Consider the following 17254-nt stretch of genomic DNA (forward strand, 5'->3'; position numbering starts at 1 on the left):
CACCTTGTTAGAAATCTTTATTTAGTCACATCGATATGGAATGGCACAGCATCTCCACTTTGTCCAAAAAGGGCACACATGAAATGTTAAAAGTCAGTCATCAAAGCTGCTTTATATATACAAATAATTAAAATTAAATACAATAGCCTTTTAAAAGTAAAATCATTATTATAAATACAAAAAGTGTACAAACCATTTTACCCATATCCATGTTTTTTTGTTTGTTTTGAATGTACAAGTTGAGGTTTTTCACTAGTGTTACGAGTTGACCCCCCTCACCCCTCCTCCCACACCCCATTGTCCCTTTCTCACGTCTTGATAAGCCCCTCCAGAAAGTCTTTCTCCACCATTTCTTCAATGTTCTGTCGAGCGCGACTCCAGAAGACTTTCTGGCTCTCCAGTTTGTGGCTCTGCTTGTGGCTGGGGAAAGTGGCGTCAGTGGAGTTCTGGGTGTATGTGGGTCCAAAGCGGCTGCTGGCCTTGCTGTTAAAAACTTGGCTGAGCAGGTTGAAGAAGGGCAATAGTTGGTCTATGCTGCGAATGATGTAGAGGGTGAGCATCAGGTGACCGCGCTCCCACGACAGGGTTTTGGTGGAGCAATCCTCCTCTGGGTTTTTCTGTGGAAACAGGGAAATTAATTAAAAAAGAAAATCACTTAAGGGGAAAAATTAGCGAGCAGTGTTGCGGGTGGAGGATAACGCAGCATGAAAAAGAAAATCACTTAATGAGTCCCACTGAATGCGCTCCTTTGGACCGGCGTTCATTTATCTCCATCATTTAATAACTCTGTGAGGGGCAGAGGGAAAATGAGATACCTTGGCTCGTTTCCTCAGGAGCTTGGCCAGTCGGACGACATAGGGTTTGAACTCTCTCTGGTGGGTGCCCTGACGTCTCACCTCCAAACCTGAGTCGTCGGAGGCCTCGGGGATGAAGGCCCAGCGATACCTGTGACGAGGCAGTGATCGCTCAGGTGGTCTGCTCTACTATATACAAGTCACGGCACCTTTCAGGGTTTCCCACGTTCTAATACATCTGGGAAACCAATCAATTCTATTCAATTCAATCAATTATATTATTACTCTTTTTTTCTCAGGTTTATGTCCACTATGTGCACTTGATTAGTATGTATGAGTATGTGTATACCGCTGCTGTCAACTCTGTGAATTCCCCATTGATTCATAATGGAAATATCTTATCTTATCGTAATCCCCCTGTTTGCATGCAATAGACCGTGATGGTTCTGTCTTTTCTGTACCCACATTTGGAACTGCGGCAGGCTCTCGGGGGGCAGGGCCAGGGCCAGGTCCAGGAGCTTGCATGCAGACAGGTAGAGGTTAAGCCAGCGCTGGCTGTTGTACGAGGTGGAAAAGCCGTTCCCACCAGAGTAGGTGGTCTCCAGCCCCGCTACGGACGGCCCTGAGGTTCTGGAGACGGACGGGAGAAGATAGGTCTGAGTCATTCACAGTGTTTATTTACTGCTGCCGTCAGGGAGTGGCATATGAACAGATAACGTACCTTGATATGTCTTCATCCGCTGTTAGCTCCTGCTCCATCAGAAGAAACACTTGAACCTACAAAATAAAAATGGATGGAGCATTTGGTTTTATTCTGTAACAGGGTGCTTGTTCTAAATCAATCAAGCATCAAGCAGATTTTTCAGACAACTGGAAGAAACAATCATAGGAATTAACACTGCTTGTGCTTCTACTGAGGGACAACAGCATTATAATAAAACAAAGCAATTGAACAGCTCCATGTGAAGATTAAAAACAAAAGAAAAATCCATATTGACATGATCTCTTGGTACCATTTGCTCAAATTGCCGGGCCAAGCGTGTTCTCAGTGCAAGCAAACCCAAGCCATGGTTTGAATGGAATCAAGCCCAGACCGCCAATTACAGATAATCTCATTTTGCTTTTTGGTCCCCTTCAGAATGTGTTTGGCGCACTCACATACTATAGCTTTCCGACAAACCGGACCAAAGCTAAAGTGCCAATTGATCCAGCAGTAAAAGCCCCCTGAGAGTGAGTCTGAGTCTGAATGGACAGCGCTAAGTGAGTCCATACCAGTTCAGTGATCATGGTGGGCCACAGAGAGGTGAGATGTTGAGGTGACATGCGCAGCAGCAGCACTCTGAAGAACAGGAACACCTGAGCGTGGAGGATGGGCACCTGAGGCAGACGCAAGCTCTCCACCAGGCGCTCTGAGCACAAGGACAAACATCAAATGACACTTTGTACCGCTGACAGACAGTAGCAGCTGTGTGCGTTGATACAACAGAAGCACTGTGTATGGAGAGCGCAGGTGTGCTCACCTTGGATGTCTGGCAGGTATTTCTGGTACTGGTCAACTTCGCTGCTGTAGATGGTGAACGCCAGGCGTTTGAGCAACATGGCTCTCTGCTCCAGCTCAGCGTCTCTGTTAGTGAACAGACTCAGAGAGCTGCTCTGCGCTACAGCCACTCGTGCTGAGGGGAAACACACACAATCATTTTTAGTATAATTATTTCAACAAGTCCGGAAACACAAAAACACAGGTAGTTCAAGTAGGTTTTTGCGCCACAACACCAGCGACACAATTTTATTGCTTGTTTTGATGAGGATATTTTTCAAGACACAAGACAACGCTGACAAGTGAAAGGTGCTAAAGCTTATAGTCTGATTCAACAGGATCAAACTTCAACAAACAAAAACAGCAGACTTACTCATGAGGTCTCTGAATGTGGTCTTGTCATGGGTCATCAAGTGGTCAATAATGGCTCTCCAGCTGGGAAAGAAGAAATATCACAGGCTGGTTAGTTCGGCTGTTTTGCTTTAAATGACTGAATGATATGATCAGGATCTGTCTACGATGTCTACAGAAACCTCTCGCTGTTATCGTGAGTTCCTGTAGTGCGTTTTTTTTTTCCCAGTTACAGTCCAACACCAGCTGTAGAAGCGGTGGACCACCACCAGGGGCACATAATTGACTTGTACTCACTGGCTGACGCAGGAGGAATCCATCTGGAAGAAGGTGTGGTCCATGAAGAGGTCAAAAGCTTCCTTCTTCCAGGCTCGGCGGGTGTACTGGTACCCGCTGAGGCTGCTCAGCAGTTGGATGCAGGCCCGGTAGCTGGGGGCGTTATGAGCACTAACACGGGAGAGAGACGGTATGAAAACAATGAGCTCCGGTTTGTTTGTTTTTTTGTTTGTTGGCATTAGAAGTTGCAAAAGAGAGAATTGCATAGTAAATAATAATTAAAAAAAAACATATCCACCTGTGGTTACGGAGGTAAGGCACTACATAGTGCATAATATTAACCAGCAGTGGGATCACCCTCTCCTTCTCATCGCTGTAGAACACCATGTCCAACAGATGAGCCAAGACCTGAACAATAAAAGCCACATTTAGTGAATTCAGTCCTACAAAATATGCACCTTCAAAAGCAAAAGCACACGTTGATTTTCCCTGACTACACTGATCTTCAGACTGCACAGGAGCATGATATTAACACTGTTCAATATGCATTATGTAAATGTGAATTTATAATCTGCAAACAGTGACACAGAGGAAATCTGTGCCAAAATCTGCATTGTGAAATTCTACATGACAGCCAGGATGGCGCGAGTTGGCAGTTGATTTAAATTCTGCCACAGAATGATTAACATGTGCGCTAATAACAACTGAAGTAGAGGAGGGGAGGGAGTTGTAAATCACGTCTGAGCAGCTGAGACAGACTACCTCAGTGTACCTCATTGGTCTAACACTGATTGAAAGATTTAAACAGGACTGACATGAGAAATAAACAACAGGTATAACTGATGACTCATGTTGTGTTGAGGTGAATCACAGGCAGAGACACAGGGGTTTTACCTCAGCCAACAGTGTGAGGGCGTGGACGCTGTACACCGATGGAGTGAAATTCGATGCTTCCATCACAGTGAGCATTAAATCTACAAACACAGAGAGGCAACAGCAGCATGGCAAGAAAATATTAATACTGATGTGATGAAAATAAATAAAAAAAAAAAAATCCATATTTTTCTTTTGAATTCATTGAAGCCTCTGGTTTTACATTCAAACGTCTGTATCACATATACAAAGTTTGATATGTTTGAGGCAACACTGCTTCTCTTGCAACGTAACAAGAGAGCATCATCAAGTCTCAGCAGTACAAGCAGGACCAGCACACCTTCCACATCAGCGTCCAGGTTGGCTCCGTCCACAACTATCTGGGGAGAAGCCTTCACCTCCAGGTTCCTCCTCAGCCAAGTGGTTTGCTCCAGAGAAGAGCCTGCGATCGTCCCAATGGCCTCCACGACCTTGTGAGTGACGTCCTGAACACAAGGAAAGCAAGAAAACCCAGTACAATTCAGATCAAACATCTGAAAGTGATGTCTATAAGAAGTCAGCGCGATAACAATGTCAATAGTGGGGACTGGTGTAGTGTGAAACACTTAGATGGGTGTCGAGTTCACAGACTAATCACCTGCAGTTCCCGCTGGTCCTTCTTGCTCTCCAAATTGGGATTCTTTAAAATGAACTCATTCAGAACTCTAGATGAAAGAGAGGAGTGTGTTAAGTGGGAGCGATAATATGATGCGACAGAAGCATTCGCTGCAGGGTGATTCATCCTAACCCGTACTGTGTGTAAAAGTAAGTCAATTATTGTTACAGAGAGAACAGAAACAAGTGTAGGAGTGTTGCAATGAAAGCAGGAAGAGAAACTAACCCCAGGATGAGAAACTGTCCAGGGGCAGGCAGACCTAAAGGGACAGAGTCCTTGAGCAGGGCCAGCAGAGACGGCCAGCTGTCAACCAAACTGGATACAGGGATCCTGGGATGAAAGCACACAGTGTCACAATGTCTATGACGTTAACAGCTCTTTAAAAAAAAATAAATAAATAAATAAACAGGGCCTGGAGAAAAATGTATATGAAAGAGAATTAAAACATACAGCATTAATACATTCTGATGTTTGGAAACCCTTAACTTACCTCTGGACATAGGCATAGAAGAACTGCAGCATGCACACCTCCAAAGAGAGATGCTTCTGTGTGGAATGAAACAAAAATATCACTGAGTGAAGACATTTGGACATTTGACACAAAGGTCAACATTTACTATTTTCTAAACTCCACTTCTCGAACATGTTGGTCATACCACAAAACTATGATTCTTACACCTGAGACATTGTTAGAAAGGAAAATGAAAAAGCTTTCGAATGACACAACATTCAATTCAAGTGATGTGGTGACAACTGAGCTATGGCCACCCAAAACAGTTAAAAAATGTCCTCCTTGCTTGCTTTCTCTCTTATGGTGGGTAAGTTGAAAAGATGGGATGGAGTTCAGGAATGCTAACCTTGTCTTTTGCAATGGCGGGAGGCTGCTTTAGGACCTCTTTAACTGTCTGCATCACCGTCTCCGTTCTCATTGCGCTGACAGAACGAACCAGCTCGACTAACAGCAGCTGCTCTTCACTGGCTACAGGGATCACCTGAAGGACAAAACAAAGTTACAAAGCTGCCTATTAACACAGAAGAAACGTTCAACTAAGTCAAAGGTCTATTTAACATTTTAACTTCTATTTTAAATTCTAAGAACATAAGAATAGGTTCACAAGAGTGTCATTTTTTTTAAATACAATAATTTCGACACTCACTTTGTTTCTAACTGGAGTCTTAACTTGTCTCCGCTCATTCCAAACGTATGCGATTGCTGCCATGAAGTGGGCACCGTGGTTCATGGAGATTGGACCCAGTAGCTCCAGGATTTGTTGCCGGAGGTTCTTTGAACAGAGGCATGAAAAGAAGGTTATGTTGGGCCAGCACTATGGTTTTCACTTCAGTTGCCTCAAATACAAAACCAATATAAAATCTGCTGATGGGTTTATTTGGTTATTTGAAAACATAAGTGCAAGAACTTTAGATATTATTCCTGCAGACAAATAAATATTATGTATGGATTGTATCCCGGTGGACATTAGATTACCAAAGTCCCTCTGGAAAGTAGTAAGTTGTAAGAATGAATAATAAATAAATCTTGACAGAGCAAAAATGTAGTTTTTGCGGAAACACTCTCACAGTACCAGGAACGAGGTGTTGCACACGTATTGTGATCATTTGTCATTAGAATATTTTCTCATGGAAGCCAGGCTGCTGACATTTAGATTTGCACTGGCATTGTTTAATTACATTGCACATTAGAATAAAATATATATACATTCATTTAATATAGGGTAAGGGGTGGCCAAAGATGGAGCTATGTTGATGCAGTTTTGCATCCATTAGTTTGCAATTTCACAGTTTGGAAATAGAAATGGACAAAGGAACACTTTGTGGATTATCACATGACCTAAGAGGGAAAAACAAGATGCAAATACAGAAAAGTAGGAAAAACCCCGTGAGTCTTGAAGAGGAAAAAAACCTGGGCCTTGGTGTACCTTGGTGGAGCCCAGGTTGATGTTGGACGTGGAGGCAGCAGACGCAGCAGCTGGTTTGTCGGAGCTGTCAGCCTGGTGCAGGACGCTCCACAGCAGGGTGACGGAAGACATGATGGTGTGAAGGATGGACAGAATTCCCGAACGAGCTTCGGCCAGATGCTTCTGGTCGACGCTCACTTGTAACTGTTAGATTAAAAAACAAAACAACAAAAAAAAACCATAACAAAAGATTATGGTCATTAGAAAACAGAACATATATAACTAGTTAATTATTGTCTATTTATTTAGTTATACACACACATCGTTTTTAAGTCATAATTTTCACCAAGCTTGGCCAGCTTGTTCGGGAAGGTAAGACTTGAACAAATAATATGGGCTGTGGCGCCCTCACCTGGTGGTATTGAGAAGTTGGATCGAGCAGACAGTAATGGATAATGGCCGTCACTCCTTCCAGCACAGTGAGAATCAGGTCCGGAGGGATGCAGAGCGCCATCCACTGCGGTCTGGAAGATAAAGAGAAAATGTGCTATTGATGAAAAAACAAAATCGCATTCACTTCTTAAATGAGACCCTAACAATTTATCACACTAGCAAATGTAATCTCATGGTCAATATAGCGATAGCATCTGATTTCTTGGTAAAGAGTGCCATCTGCAGACTGGATGCTTAAAAAGCCATTTGACGATTATCAGCCTTGTTGGTAAGAATTATTAGACCACAAAACATTTTACGTACACTACTAGTCAAAGGTTTGGACACACCCTATGAATTCAATGTCTTTTCTTGCATTTACATGACTATTGATATTGCCGTTTCTCACCGAAGGCATCAAAAGTACGTATGAACACACATGGAATTATGGAGGAAACAGTGTGAAATAACTCAAAACTTTTGACTGGTAGTGTATATACGGGAGTTTTACGTTACATCTGTATGATTTGTGCAGACGGCGTACCTGACGTCAGTTATGCCGCTCTCGTAGCGGTACTGGTGGAGGAGGTTGTCCAGGTTCCTGCACAGCTGTAGGGTGACCGAGGCCACCACCCTCCTGAGCACCCTGCCCATGTAGGGCAGCGTGGCCGTGATGAGGCCTATCCACTGCGGGTGCATCTTGCACGCGTGCTGCTGATGCAGCGCCCTGATGACGGCGCACAGGAACATGCCCTGCGATGTGATGGGCTGCCCGTGGAGGTACTGCAGCGACGTCATCGGCTGCTGGGGGTTGACGTGCTCCACCTCTCCGCCCAGGATCTCGAACCCGGCGCCGACGCCGGCCGCCGGGCCTCCGACGCCCCCTGCCCCTCCCGCCGCCGGCCCTCCTTCCCCTCCCTCGTCGGCGGGCGCCAGCACCCTGTGTTCCAGCACGACCAGGCTCTGCAGCAGGCGCAGCAGCTGCGACTGGACGGCGCTGCAGCTGTCGATCTGGTCCTCCGACAGGTTGATGACGCTGTCCTCAGACAGGCCCTCCTCCACCGTGGCCATGTTGACGCCCGCCGCCCGCTGGTCGTGCCACTTCTGGGCGCTGAATATGGACGAGAGCAAACAGTGGAGCACCACCTTCTGGACTTTGCACTTGGAGAGGACGTCGCTGATGAAGCTGGCGAAGCCCTTGGCCGAGCCGCCCGTGGCTTTGGCCAGCTCGCTGAAGAGCAGCGTCAGGACCTCCACGCTCGTCAGTTGCATGGCCCTGTTCCCCGCCAGGTCCTGGGGGCCGGCGCTCACGTGGGAGGAGTAGTAGCTCCTCAGGTAGTAGAGGCAGAGCGAGATGATGATCTCCAGGTACATGGCGCTGCGGAACGTGTGGGAGTGCGAGTCCTGTGCGATGGGGCAGTAGAAGTCTTTGCCCATGACGGAGACCCGGTGGCGGGCCAGGAGGTTCTGGAGCAGCGACAGCTGCGGGGTGTAGGTGTTGTTGATGCTGGTGGTGGAGATGGCACTTACGAACCCTGACGGAGCAGCCCTCAGCATGGCCGCGACGGCCGACAGGGCGTGCAGCGCCCGGGAGGAGTCGTACAGCTGGAGGTAGAGCAGGACGTGCTGGTAGAGAGGGTGGATGTTGAAACGAGGCGGGGAGGACAACGACGACGACGACCTCGGCCCCGCGGCGCCGACACCGGCGACCGCTCCGACCGAGCCGCCGCTCGGCGAACCCGTGTCGCTTTCGATCTCCGAGACCTCGCCTTCGCCACAGCTGTACCAGTTCTCCAGGTCCAGGCTGTCCCCGAAAAATATGCTGGGGGGTCGAAGCTTCTCGGCTTGACTGGCCAACTTCCTCTGCCTCTCCTCTTCTTTCCGCTTGGCCTTCTTAACTTTGGGCTTGGTGCCGGGAGATTTGTCCGCCAGCCTCTCCAAGATCTTCCCCTTGAGGCTGAGCTGAGTGCTGCTGTGGCTGCGTTTGCGGGCCTGGGGGTCGTCCACCCGGAGGTTTCGCTCCAAGCTGGGCGGGTCGGAGCCGTCCGGCAACGTGACGATGGAGGGCGAGGAACTGTGGCGGGTGATGCCTTCGCTGTGCTGCTCCTCGGCGGATATGTCAGCGGGAGTGCCGGAGAGGAACTCCAGAGTGCCTTCGGCCAGCATCTCGGGGAGTGTCTGGTGGTTGTTGAGAGGAGGCCCGGAGTCGAGACGGAGACCGGTGGAGGTGTCTGAAGACATGCTGTCTGTGTCGGTCGGAGGCCAGCTCTCGGGTGGAGGCGACGCTTCGGGAGATCCCTCGTCGATCAAATTCAAAACTCTGTCAATGAGTTCTTTAACAACAGAGGAGACAGCCTCTTCCAGAGAGTCCTCAAACATCTCATCAGTCGACCCGGCGTGCTGATCTGAGCCATTGACGGCGCTGCCGACACCTTCCGGCTCGTCAAAACTGCCGTTTCCCGCCGTGGATGAACGGGAACCGCTGCATTCGGAGCTCTGTGGCTCCCCCTGCTGGTCGGCAGGCTGATATTCGACGGCGAGTTGCAAGTTCTCGCTACTGAGGCTGAGCACAGATAGACTGTCGCTCAGGGGGTTGACAGTGAGACAGAAGGGTTCCATGTCCCCCATCACCAGTCTCTGAAGCTCCTCGTGCCCCAAGCTCTCCGTGTGAATTTGATTAAAGTCTGAAAAAAAAGGAAAAAAGTTTTCATATTTTTTTCATACGCCTCAAGGTCATATTAAAATATTATATATAAACATCAAATAAAATAGAATTTTCCCAGTAATTCATTCAACAGTTTTATTCATTGTCAAAGCTCACTCTCTGAGAAGCCCGAGTCCCTGGCATAAACAGGTTCTGATGGTTCCTGCTCTGGCGCTTCAGGATAGACCTGGGCCCAGTGGCGCTGGGCCTGCACCCTCTGAATGGACACTCTGTGGGTCTTCGGGTGGAGAAGAAGAAGGAGGAGAGGCTCTAAAACCCGAGCAATGTCGTGTCTCTGAAGGACCTGATTCAGCCAAGCCCGGCCGACAGCGCTGGTACACGGATCCCAGTAACTCAGACTGTCGAGCATGATGAAAAGAGATCTAGATAGAGAAAAAAAAGAGCAAAAAAATTATCCCTAAAGGTAACTTTAAGAAACTGTCCTTTCAAATTAATGATGTAAAGTAAGGGGCTACTTCACCTGTCAAATGTGCGACTGAAAGGAGAGGACTTTGTTATGTTTAAATCTCGTGTTAAATGCCATAACACAGAAAACTTCACGTGGGCCTGCAGACGAATTCTCTGAAAAGCAAGGACACATTTTAGTGTGAATCTCGTTAACGGATCTCGCCGAGGGCAACACTTGCGCTCAGACTCAGACCTTGTCTCTGTGCATGAGCTGCTGGCTGATCACATCCTCGCAGATGCTAGAAGAAGGCACCAGGTTGTGAAGCTGGTAGAAGAGCTCCACACTGCGCTGATGATGCTGAGGGGTTCCTTCGCTTAACTGGTCCCACAGGATCAGAGCCACACTCTGGGGAAAATTACATGAAGGTTAAGACACTGTGCAGAAAATCATAACATTCAGGCTAAACAACATTTCCAATGACGCGTGTCTACCTTGAAAAAGTCCGTTCTGTCAGCAATGTGCTTTAGGATTCCCTGAGTTAGCGGCGGCCTGATGACGACAGCCACGCGACCCTGGCTGGGGCTCATTGGCTGGCTGGGTTCCGAGATGCCACCGGACGCTACGCTCTCTGCTGCCACCATGGCGACCGACTGAGCAAGTCCAACAAGGTCCATGAGAAGGGAGATGGCCACGCCTTGTAGGCTGAAGTTGCTGGCCAAACAGCAGGCATCCATCAAAGTCTGAAGCCACACTGGTAGATGGACCAGTTCGCTGTCTGCAAAGAAGCAGCGGAGGCATTAGTAATTTCGTGACAAGCTTTAATCTGCATCCCCCGCCACAGGGGGATGCAGATTATTGATTTATTTTTCTATTTTTTGAATCCTGAAAGATCCAGTGTGTAAAATTTGGCTTGATTTATGATTTTTAAATTGGTGAAAGTTTACCATACCCGACTGACAGAACACGCTGTCGGGCGGGCTTCCTTAAATACCAGGCTGCCTTGAAAATTTTACACACTGGACGTTTAACATTTATCTATAGAATGTCTAGCGTCCAAGAATGTACAACACATTAAAACATATGGATGAAAAACAAAGACTTCATTTTGTTTTACGTCAGGCACATACCAAACTGCTCTTCCTGTGAGGGGGAAGACTTGAGGTTGCCCTCTGCGATGTAGACGGGGAAGCTGGAGCATTCTAGGAAGAGCTGACAGGCGGCGGTGAAAGCGGCAACACACTCTCTCTGGATCCCTGATCCCGATTGTTCACTGGGCTGGCAGTCCTTTGACAGCAGAGGCTCCAACTGCATGGCCGCCCCTCTGTCGCCCTGGCCAGGGGTGATGTGTAAGGTGATGAGTCGAGAGAGGAACTGCTGGAAGTTCTCCAGGCAGCACTGCATGACTGGTTTATCTAGAGGCTTAGCGGCCTGCGGTGGGCCTGAGGAGGGGCGGCGGCCGGTTTTCATCGCTGGGTGGGCGTGGGGGCTTTGCTCGGTGTCCTCGGTGCCGTCCTCCTGGTACTGGATGAAGTCGGTGAAGCCGCTCTCTGACGTGCGGCCGCCAGGAGGAGGGTTCACCCCTTCCTCAAACACCTCTCCGCTGCCTGGAACCTCCGGAGCGGCGGGTAAAGCCTGGAGGAGGACGGGGGAGGGAGAGGTGATGAAGAGGTGAAGCAACATGGTTTACACACGAACGCAGAGACTCAATAAATGTGGCAATATGCAGATTCTGTATAGCAGTACACTACCAGTCAAGAGTTGGACACACTTCTGATTTAAAGTGGTGTATAGTGGGCCAGTGATTATTGAAAGAAAAGAAAAAAAAAAAAACTCATTCCATTTTTAGGTGCATGTCATTCTTGAGCCATCAATTCAGTGTTTTGTCCTCCCCAAATATGTTACATTAGAAATATACTCTATTTTTGACACTTTGTGTCAGCTGGCAATGGGTGCATTCACTGACTGCAGAGTGGCTGCAGCTGGCTGCAGACGGCCAGCACAGCAGCGGTGGTCTATTGAGAAATAAACACAGCTGATTGTTCTTGATTGACCTATCAGAATGAAGTATTCAAGAGCACTGTGTTCTAGTGTGTGATAAATAATGTTAGCATATTAAAACTTCCAAAGAAATTTCAAAATTGAAATTTACCTAAAAAAACAAAGATTTCTTAAAGATATTTCTTTTTTTTTCTTAAAGTGAGTCAGTAATATGATTGCTCTCTGTGTCCAACAAGTCATGACAATCAAAACTGTGTTCTCTAAATCAGCTAATGTACACTAATAGGTCAGTTTGACAGCCCACGGGGTTTCTGGAGTTAAAGCTTGCTAAATTCTTCATAGTTCAGAGCTGATGGTACTCTATAGTGATGACATAAAAGGTGTCGGGTTTGATCTAAAACTTAGCAACTGACTGACAGAAAGTATTAATTAATGAATTAATTAGTTTGTTTATTTTAGCAAGACTCTAAGGACTTCCCAGGATGCAGTCTGATGAGCCCAGTTTGAGCTTGGACTCAGATGGCATAGGTAGCACACTCTGCATGTGCCCCTCAGGATTGGGGGAGGAGGTATTACAGTAATCGGTGGATGTATGTAGAATGTTTTCCATTCCAACGGACACGGCCCACCCAGGGGCATCACAAGCCCAACTACTCTTCTGCCTTCTGAGAGACAAAGGGGAGCTGGGCTCAGCTGTTGAATAACCATCTTCTGTCTCTCTTCTTCTGCCCCCCATGAGCTTTACCAAACCTACTGAACCCTCAACTCACCTCCCAGCACAAGGCCGACGGGCAGAACGGTCAGTCACGCCTCGCTGAGCGCTTAAAACACTTCACAACCAGGTTAGGGGACAGAGACCAGGAAGACCAGGGTGGGCAATGAGGCATTTTTCGCTGAGCAAGTCTTCAAATGCCTTGTGCCGAGGGAGTGTGTGAGTGCAGGGCCGGTTGTGGGACCACCTTGCCAACTGCATCACAGAGCAGGAGGGCTGGCAGGGGTCAGCAAGTGCTAGAGGCGGCCCTGCTCAGGGACCAGGGCGCATCATCCGAGGCCAGCCCCATGACTTTTTTTTGGGGCAGCGACTTGTTGGAGAAGTAGGTCAAACTGGGATTTACTTTGATTGAAGCAGCAGCAGCAAGCCATGTGCTTTAATTAAGAGTTTTTGGTTGTATTATTTTTTTTGGTTGTCAGAGCTTGGCTGAACCACAGCAATTATTAAAGCTTGCTTATTCTGAACAATGTCTCTTTAAAGCACTAATTGTCTCTTCTTTTTTTTTTAATTCACGCAATAGTTTTGCTCACCTGGTTATCGCCCCTTTCTTTGCTTGCTTCCCTCGCAGAGCTTGAGGGGTTGCTGGTGGAGCCGGAGAGGTTCTGGCCCTGGGTGCTTGAGGGCAGGGCCAGGGGTGACACCAGAGGAGGCTGCACTTTGCTGAGAATCTTGGAGCAGAGACGCAGGCAGTGGGTGAGCTCTCCGAGGCCCAGTGCCTGCAAGTGGCAGGTCAGAGCTCCCACCATGCGCAGCAACAGCTGAGGAAGATGCTCAGTTTGGATCTCAATGTAGGTCTCCTGGATGTTGAATAAAGATTGAATTAGAGGGTATTGTGGAAAAGGTTCCAATGACCTGGAGGAGATGAAGTGTTAATTTCCTTGGGCTGTGATTGATGCCCTCAAGATGATCTAGAATAGTCCTTTTTGTTCAGCTTCCTTGCACAATTCAAATGTTCTTTTTTGAAATTTGTCTCCATCAGTGAAATGTCTTCATTTGGCCATTTCTTATTTATTAAGAGGGGGGCATCTCCTTGTTTGAAAACCTGTAAAATTAGACCTTGTTGACACATTTAATTAAATGTTAACTCGAAATCATACACTTGCTGTGAATTTTTGGTGACCCGTCTCTGAGTTGCGTTAGGTTGAAGTACGCTGACTCAACAGGCAAACTTAAAAGCGAAAAGTAACTAATAACATAAAATGAGCATTAAACCATGATGAATATAAGTACATAAAGACATATTTTTGACAAATATGTGAGCACTGCAATAGCATTAAAATGCATGCATGCCTAAATGAAAGCAAAGACACACTGGGCAAAGATTTCATTTTCACAAGATCCACACCAAACAGCCGCAGAAAGTTTTGCGCCACATGTAATGACAATCCCACTTCTTCCTCTGGATCATTTTCAGGAGACAAAATATGACATGTCATTCTGTAATGATCACTGAAGCGGGGTAGGAAGGCCTGAAGGATGTTGGCAGGATGTTGCACAAATGCAATCGGAGCCTCAGTGAAGCAGGGCGAGGTGAAAAAGCAGGAAGTAGCAGTACTTTACCTGGCAGATTACCCTCATGCTTCTAGTAGGCTTCAAGGAGAAAGAGCAGATAGTTTGAACAGACAGGAGCAAGCAGCGCACAGGCCACACAACACTCAGTTCGCAGAGCACTCGCACGCACACACACACACGCACACACACTCACAGCAACCGTACACCACCCTGTTCTTACACACCAACTTACAGAACACATGGTTCTTTTTTGGTCGCTCTTTCGGAAAAACACACAAACAGTCGCACAAAGCATTTATCAGGCGTGTAAAAGGAATTATGGATTTCCAAACTATTCAGATTGGAAATACTCTACAAACAAGCACATTTTATGAGGATGCAAACAATAATTTAGGCAGGAGAACTAGACACACGCTTCTGAAGCCTGTGTGGAGGCTGCATACAGGGGGAACACAGAGACTACATCCTAACGGTGACCATGACACCTCAGAATAGGCTTCAGATATCACATTGAACCTGACAAATGTTAATGAAGAGTGGTGAAGACGGACAATTTGAAATGTCTCTGGGCACAGCGGTTACAGAGTGAGACAAGAAAGCCCAGCGGGGGCAGAGGACGCAGGCAAGAATGACAGAGAACGAGGAAAACCAATACAAGAGAGATCGGAAGACGGAAAAGAGAATGACAATTTATACATATAAAAATAAAGGACAGACAGCATCAAAGAAAGAAAAAAAAAAAAAAAGTGTGTTGGAGTGTGTGACAGGATAAAATAGATGGAAGAAACAGAAGAATTTAACAGTGAGAACATGTGGAACAAAAGCAGTGAAATAAAAGCAAAGAGGGAAAATTAGAGAAAGCAAATGTAAGGTAGACATGGAGGACAAAACTTACCAAGGAAACAATATCCAGAAGAAAATCAACAAGCTGACAGAATTCCACCAATGAGAGCTCGAGGTGATCTAAGCTCCCAGCACTTCTTGCTGCAGGCGCTGTTGTAGTCACTGTTCTCCTGCGACAGACACGTTTGATTTGAACAGAAATGAAAACCAAAAAAAGAGCAGCACATCAACACCGCGTTATAGTGCAGTCTACAACATTTCTTTCAATACTTCACAGTTTCAGCATCACATCTCAAGGGAAAGACGTCACTGTCACATGAAGGTACAAACCTGCAGCACTCTTCAAACCAGCGAGCGATGTAGTCCCACATGTAGTATGGCTCAAAGGAGTTGAACAAGAGATTTGCTGTTTTGATGAGCTCCGCCGTCTTCTTGTTCTCACGAAGCTTACTAAAGAGAAGAGGGAATATGACGGTCACGCTTTCAATTATTTCCATAGCTTAATTCTTACTTGAAAACACACACAGCTGTTACATGTTGGTTATTAAATAATGTCAATACACCACAGTAACGATTGGGCTTTTTTGTTCCCTTATTTTATTAACCTTTTTCAAAAATGTCAATATAGAAAACTAAATAAAGTTAAAAAGAAACTTATCCATATAGCTGAAAGTAAAAAAGAACAAAATTTCCTTTATAAAGACTCAAATCAGACAGTAGTTTTACTGCCTATTAAATAAACATTACAACATTTTGTTAAAGTAAAGCTATTATTTAGAGTGACTCCAGTATAGAATTTTTGATTCTTCATACATGCACTACTTCAAAAAGTATGTGATGAGTTAAAGACTTAGATTTTGTCCTGTCTGCTTGAAGAGTTTTTAATGCGCCATATTAAGATGACAGGTGTGCAGCTAATGCACTGGCCTGACCTGCTGAGGTGTGTGTGGTCTTTACTAAATGGACTCTGGTTTTGAAGGTCCAACTCTGTTCGACACTGCGTGTGCAAAGTTCGGAACACCTCGATGAGGACATCCTCCAGGATTGCAGGGCCTGGGTGTAGACACACACAGATGTGAAGATGATGAAAACAGTGACGCTGTGTGGCAGGTCGCCACAATTGCGCATTTTAACACGTATGTTGTTGCCGTCTATGTTTTACCGAGCTCTGGTTTGTCCAGCAGACTGATGAGGATGCGAAATGGCTTGAGATCGTGCATGAGAACGCTCTCCTCTTCTCCGCCACGGGCCTTGCCCTGCAAAATCCCCACCATTGCCTGTAAACGCACAGAGAAAAAACACACGCCTCTATTACTGTAAACATCACAGACCGCTGTTCTCAGGAGCTATTTCAGCACAGCGGAGGGAAAAACCAACACAATTTTATTACTTTGTTTGTCTAGAAATTTATTTGGCAATACATTTTCAGCAAATTGCATATCTGCAACGAACCCCTTTCAGTTTTTTTGGTTATGTGTATTTTTACGCTTCGTCTGCCACATAATCGGCTGGAGTCTGGAACAGACGGTCTCTGTCGTAGCAACCTTTTCCCTGTGGACCGAGCTCCAATATTTATCTCAGAGCAGATGGCGGAATCGCAAACACGAAAACAAGACAAAAAACATTTTCAAAAAATGTTTGAAAAAACGAAACTTCCTTTTCAGGTCGCTCTGTGTTTCTTTCATTGCAACCCTCTGGAGAACCACAGCTCATCACATGCCAGGAGAGCACAGGCAATTTGGAGAGTGACAGGGAAAATTACAAAGTGTGCGTGAATGTAAAAGTCTCCGGGAGAACTGGGGAGCTGTCTTCAAAGGACAGTCCACTGGGAACAAAAGGACAAACATAAAAAGAAAGTCCCTGAGAGGTTGGAGTTGTGGGAGCAAGGGATTAAAAGAATAAAAGGCCCAGCGCTAAAAATCTGACAACAAACCTATACACACACGTACGTGCCCACCCACAACAAGTTGCATGCATGTTTTTTTTTAAAAGTTGTTATACATGTACAACTACAATTTTTTTTTTACCTATTTTTTGAAAACTCACCTGGACTAGCATGTCTTTAGAGAAAGTGTTGAAGTACTGGCTGGCATGCTCCTCAGGGTTGCTCTGTCGAGTGCTGCGGGGACCTATCATCACCCCGTTGTTATCAAAACCTTTAAACAATACGAAGGGACAATAT

The 17254-nt window shown here is 46.3% G+C and overlaps 1 protein-coding gene across 5 annotated transcripts in view; it reads right to left on the bottom strand.

Annotated features, from left to right (window-relative positions):
• Window positions 1-17254, bottom strand: part of dop1a (DOP1 leucine zipper like protein A) — a 22349-nt gene continuing 5095 nt past the window's right edge. Inside the window, exons 8-38 of one of the 5 annotated variants that reach the window (XM_076012932.1) lie at window positions 17119-17201; window positions 16235-16349; window positions 16005-16125; window positions 15403-15522; window positions 15125-15242; window positions 14278-14307; window positions 13248-13514; window positions 11075-11579; window positions 10439-10722; window positions 10200-10352; window positions 10020-10120; window positions 9656-9921; window positions 7379-9518; window positions 6815-6926; window positions 6424-6606; window positions 5644-5769; window positions 5344-5478; window positions 4977-5032; window positions 4712-4816; window positions 4469-4535; window positions 4172-4316; window positions 3853-3932; window positions 3257-3366; window positions 2980-3129; window positions 2705-2766; window positions 2315-2467; window positions 2067-2203; window positions 1516-1571; window positions 1260-1424; window positions 816-945; window positions 1-617 (exon numbers count right to left, since the gene is read on the bottom strand). In XM_076012932.1, the coding sequence (XP_075869047.1) occupies window positions 309-617; window positions 816-945; window positions 1260-1424; window positions 1516-1571; window positions 2067-2203; window positions 2315-2467; window positions 2705-2766; window positions 2980-3129; window positions 3257-3366; window positions 3853-3932; window positions 4172-4316; window positions 4469-4535; window positions 4712-4816; window positions 4977-5032; window positions 5344-5478; window positions 5644-5769; window positions 6424-6606; window positions 6815-6926; window positions 7379-9518; window positions 9656-9921; window positions 10020-10120; window positions 10200-10352; window positions 10439-10722; window positions 11075-11579; window positions 13248-13514; window positions 14278-14307; window positions 15125-15242; window positions 15403-15522; window positions 16005-16125; window positions 16235-16349; window positions 17119-17201 (6584 nt within the window). In that variant the 3' untranslated portion in view covers window positions 1-308. Of the gene's footprint in view, window positions 618-815; window positions 946-1259; window positions 1425-1515; window positions 1572-2066; window positions 2204-2314; window positions 2468-2704; window positions 2767-2979; window positions 3130-3256; window positions 3367-3852; window positions 3933-4171; window positions 4317-4468; window positions 4536-4711; window positions 4817-4976; window positions 5033-5343; window positions 5479-5643; window positions 5770-6423; window positions 6607-6814; window positions 6927-7378; window positions 9519-9655; window positions 9922-10019; window positions 10121-10199; window positions 10353-10438; window positions 10723-11074; window positions 11580-13247; window positions 13515-14277; window positions 14308-14461; window positions 14489-15124; window positions 15243-15402; window positions 15523-16004; window positions 16126-16234; window positions 16350-17118; window positions 17229-17254 lie in introns of those variants that run through there. The other 4 variants (XM_076012929.1, XM_076012931.1, XM_076012933.1 and 1 more) reach the window with 4 other exon arrangements.

The sequence above is a fragment of the Nelusetta ayraudi genome, unplaced genomic scaffold (genome assembly GCF_046127955.1).
Source record: "Nelusetta ayraudi isolate G7.1 ecotype Tasmania unplaced genomic scaffold, CSIRO-AGI_Nayr_v1 ptg000136l, whole genome shotgun sequence".
In the NCBI taxonomy this organism is placed as follows: Eukaryota; Metazoa; Chordata; class Actinopteri; order Tetraodontiformes; family Monacanthidae; genus Nelusetta; species Nelusetta ayraudi.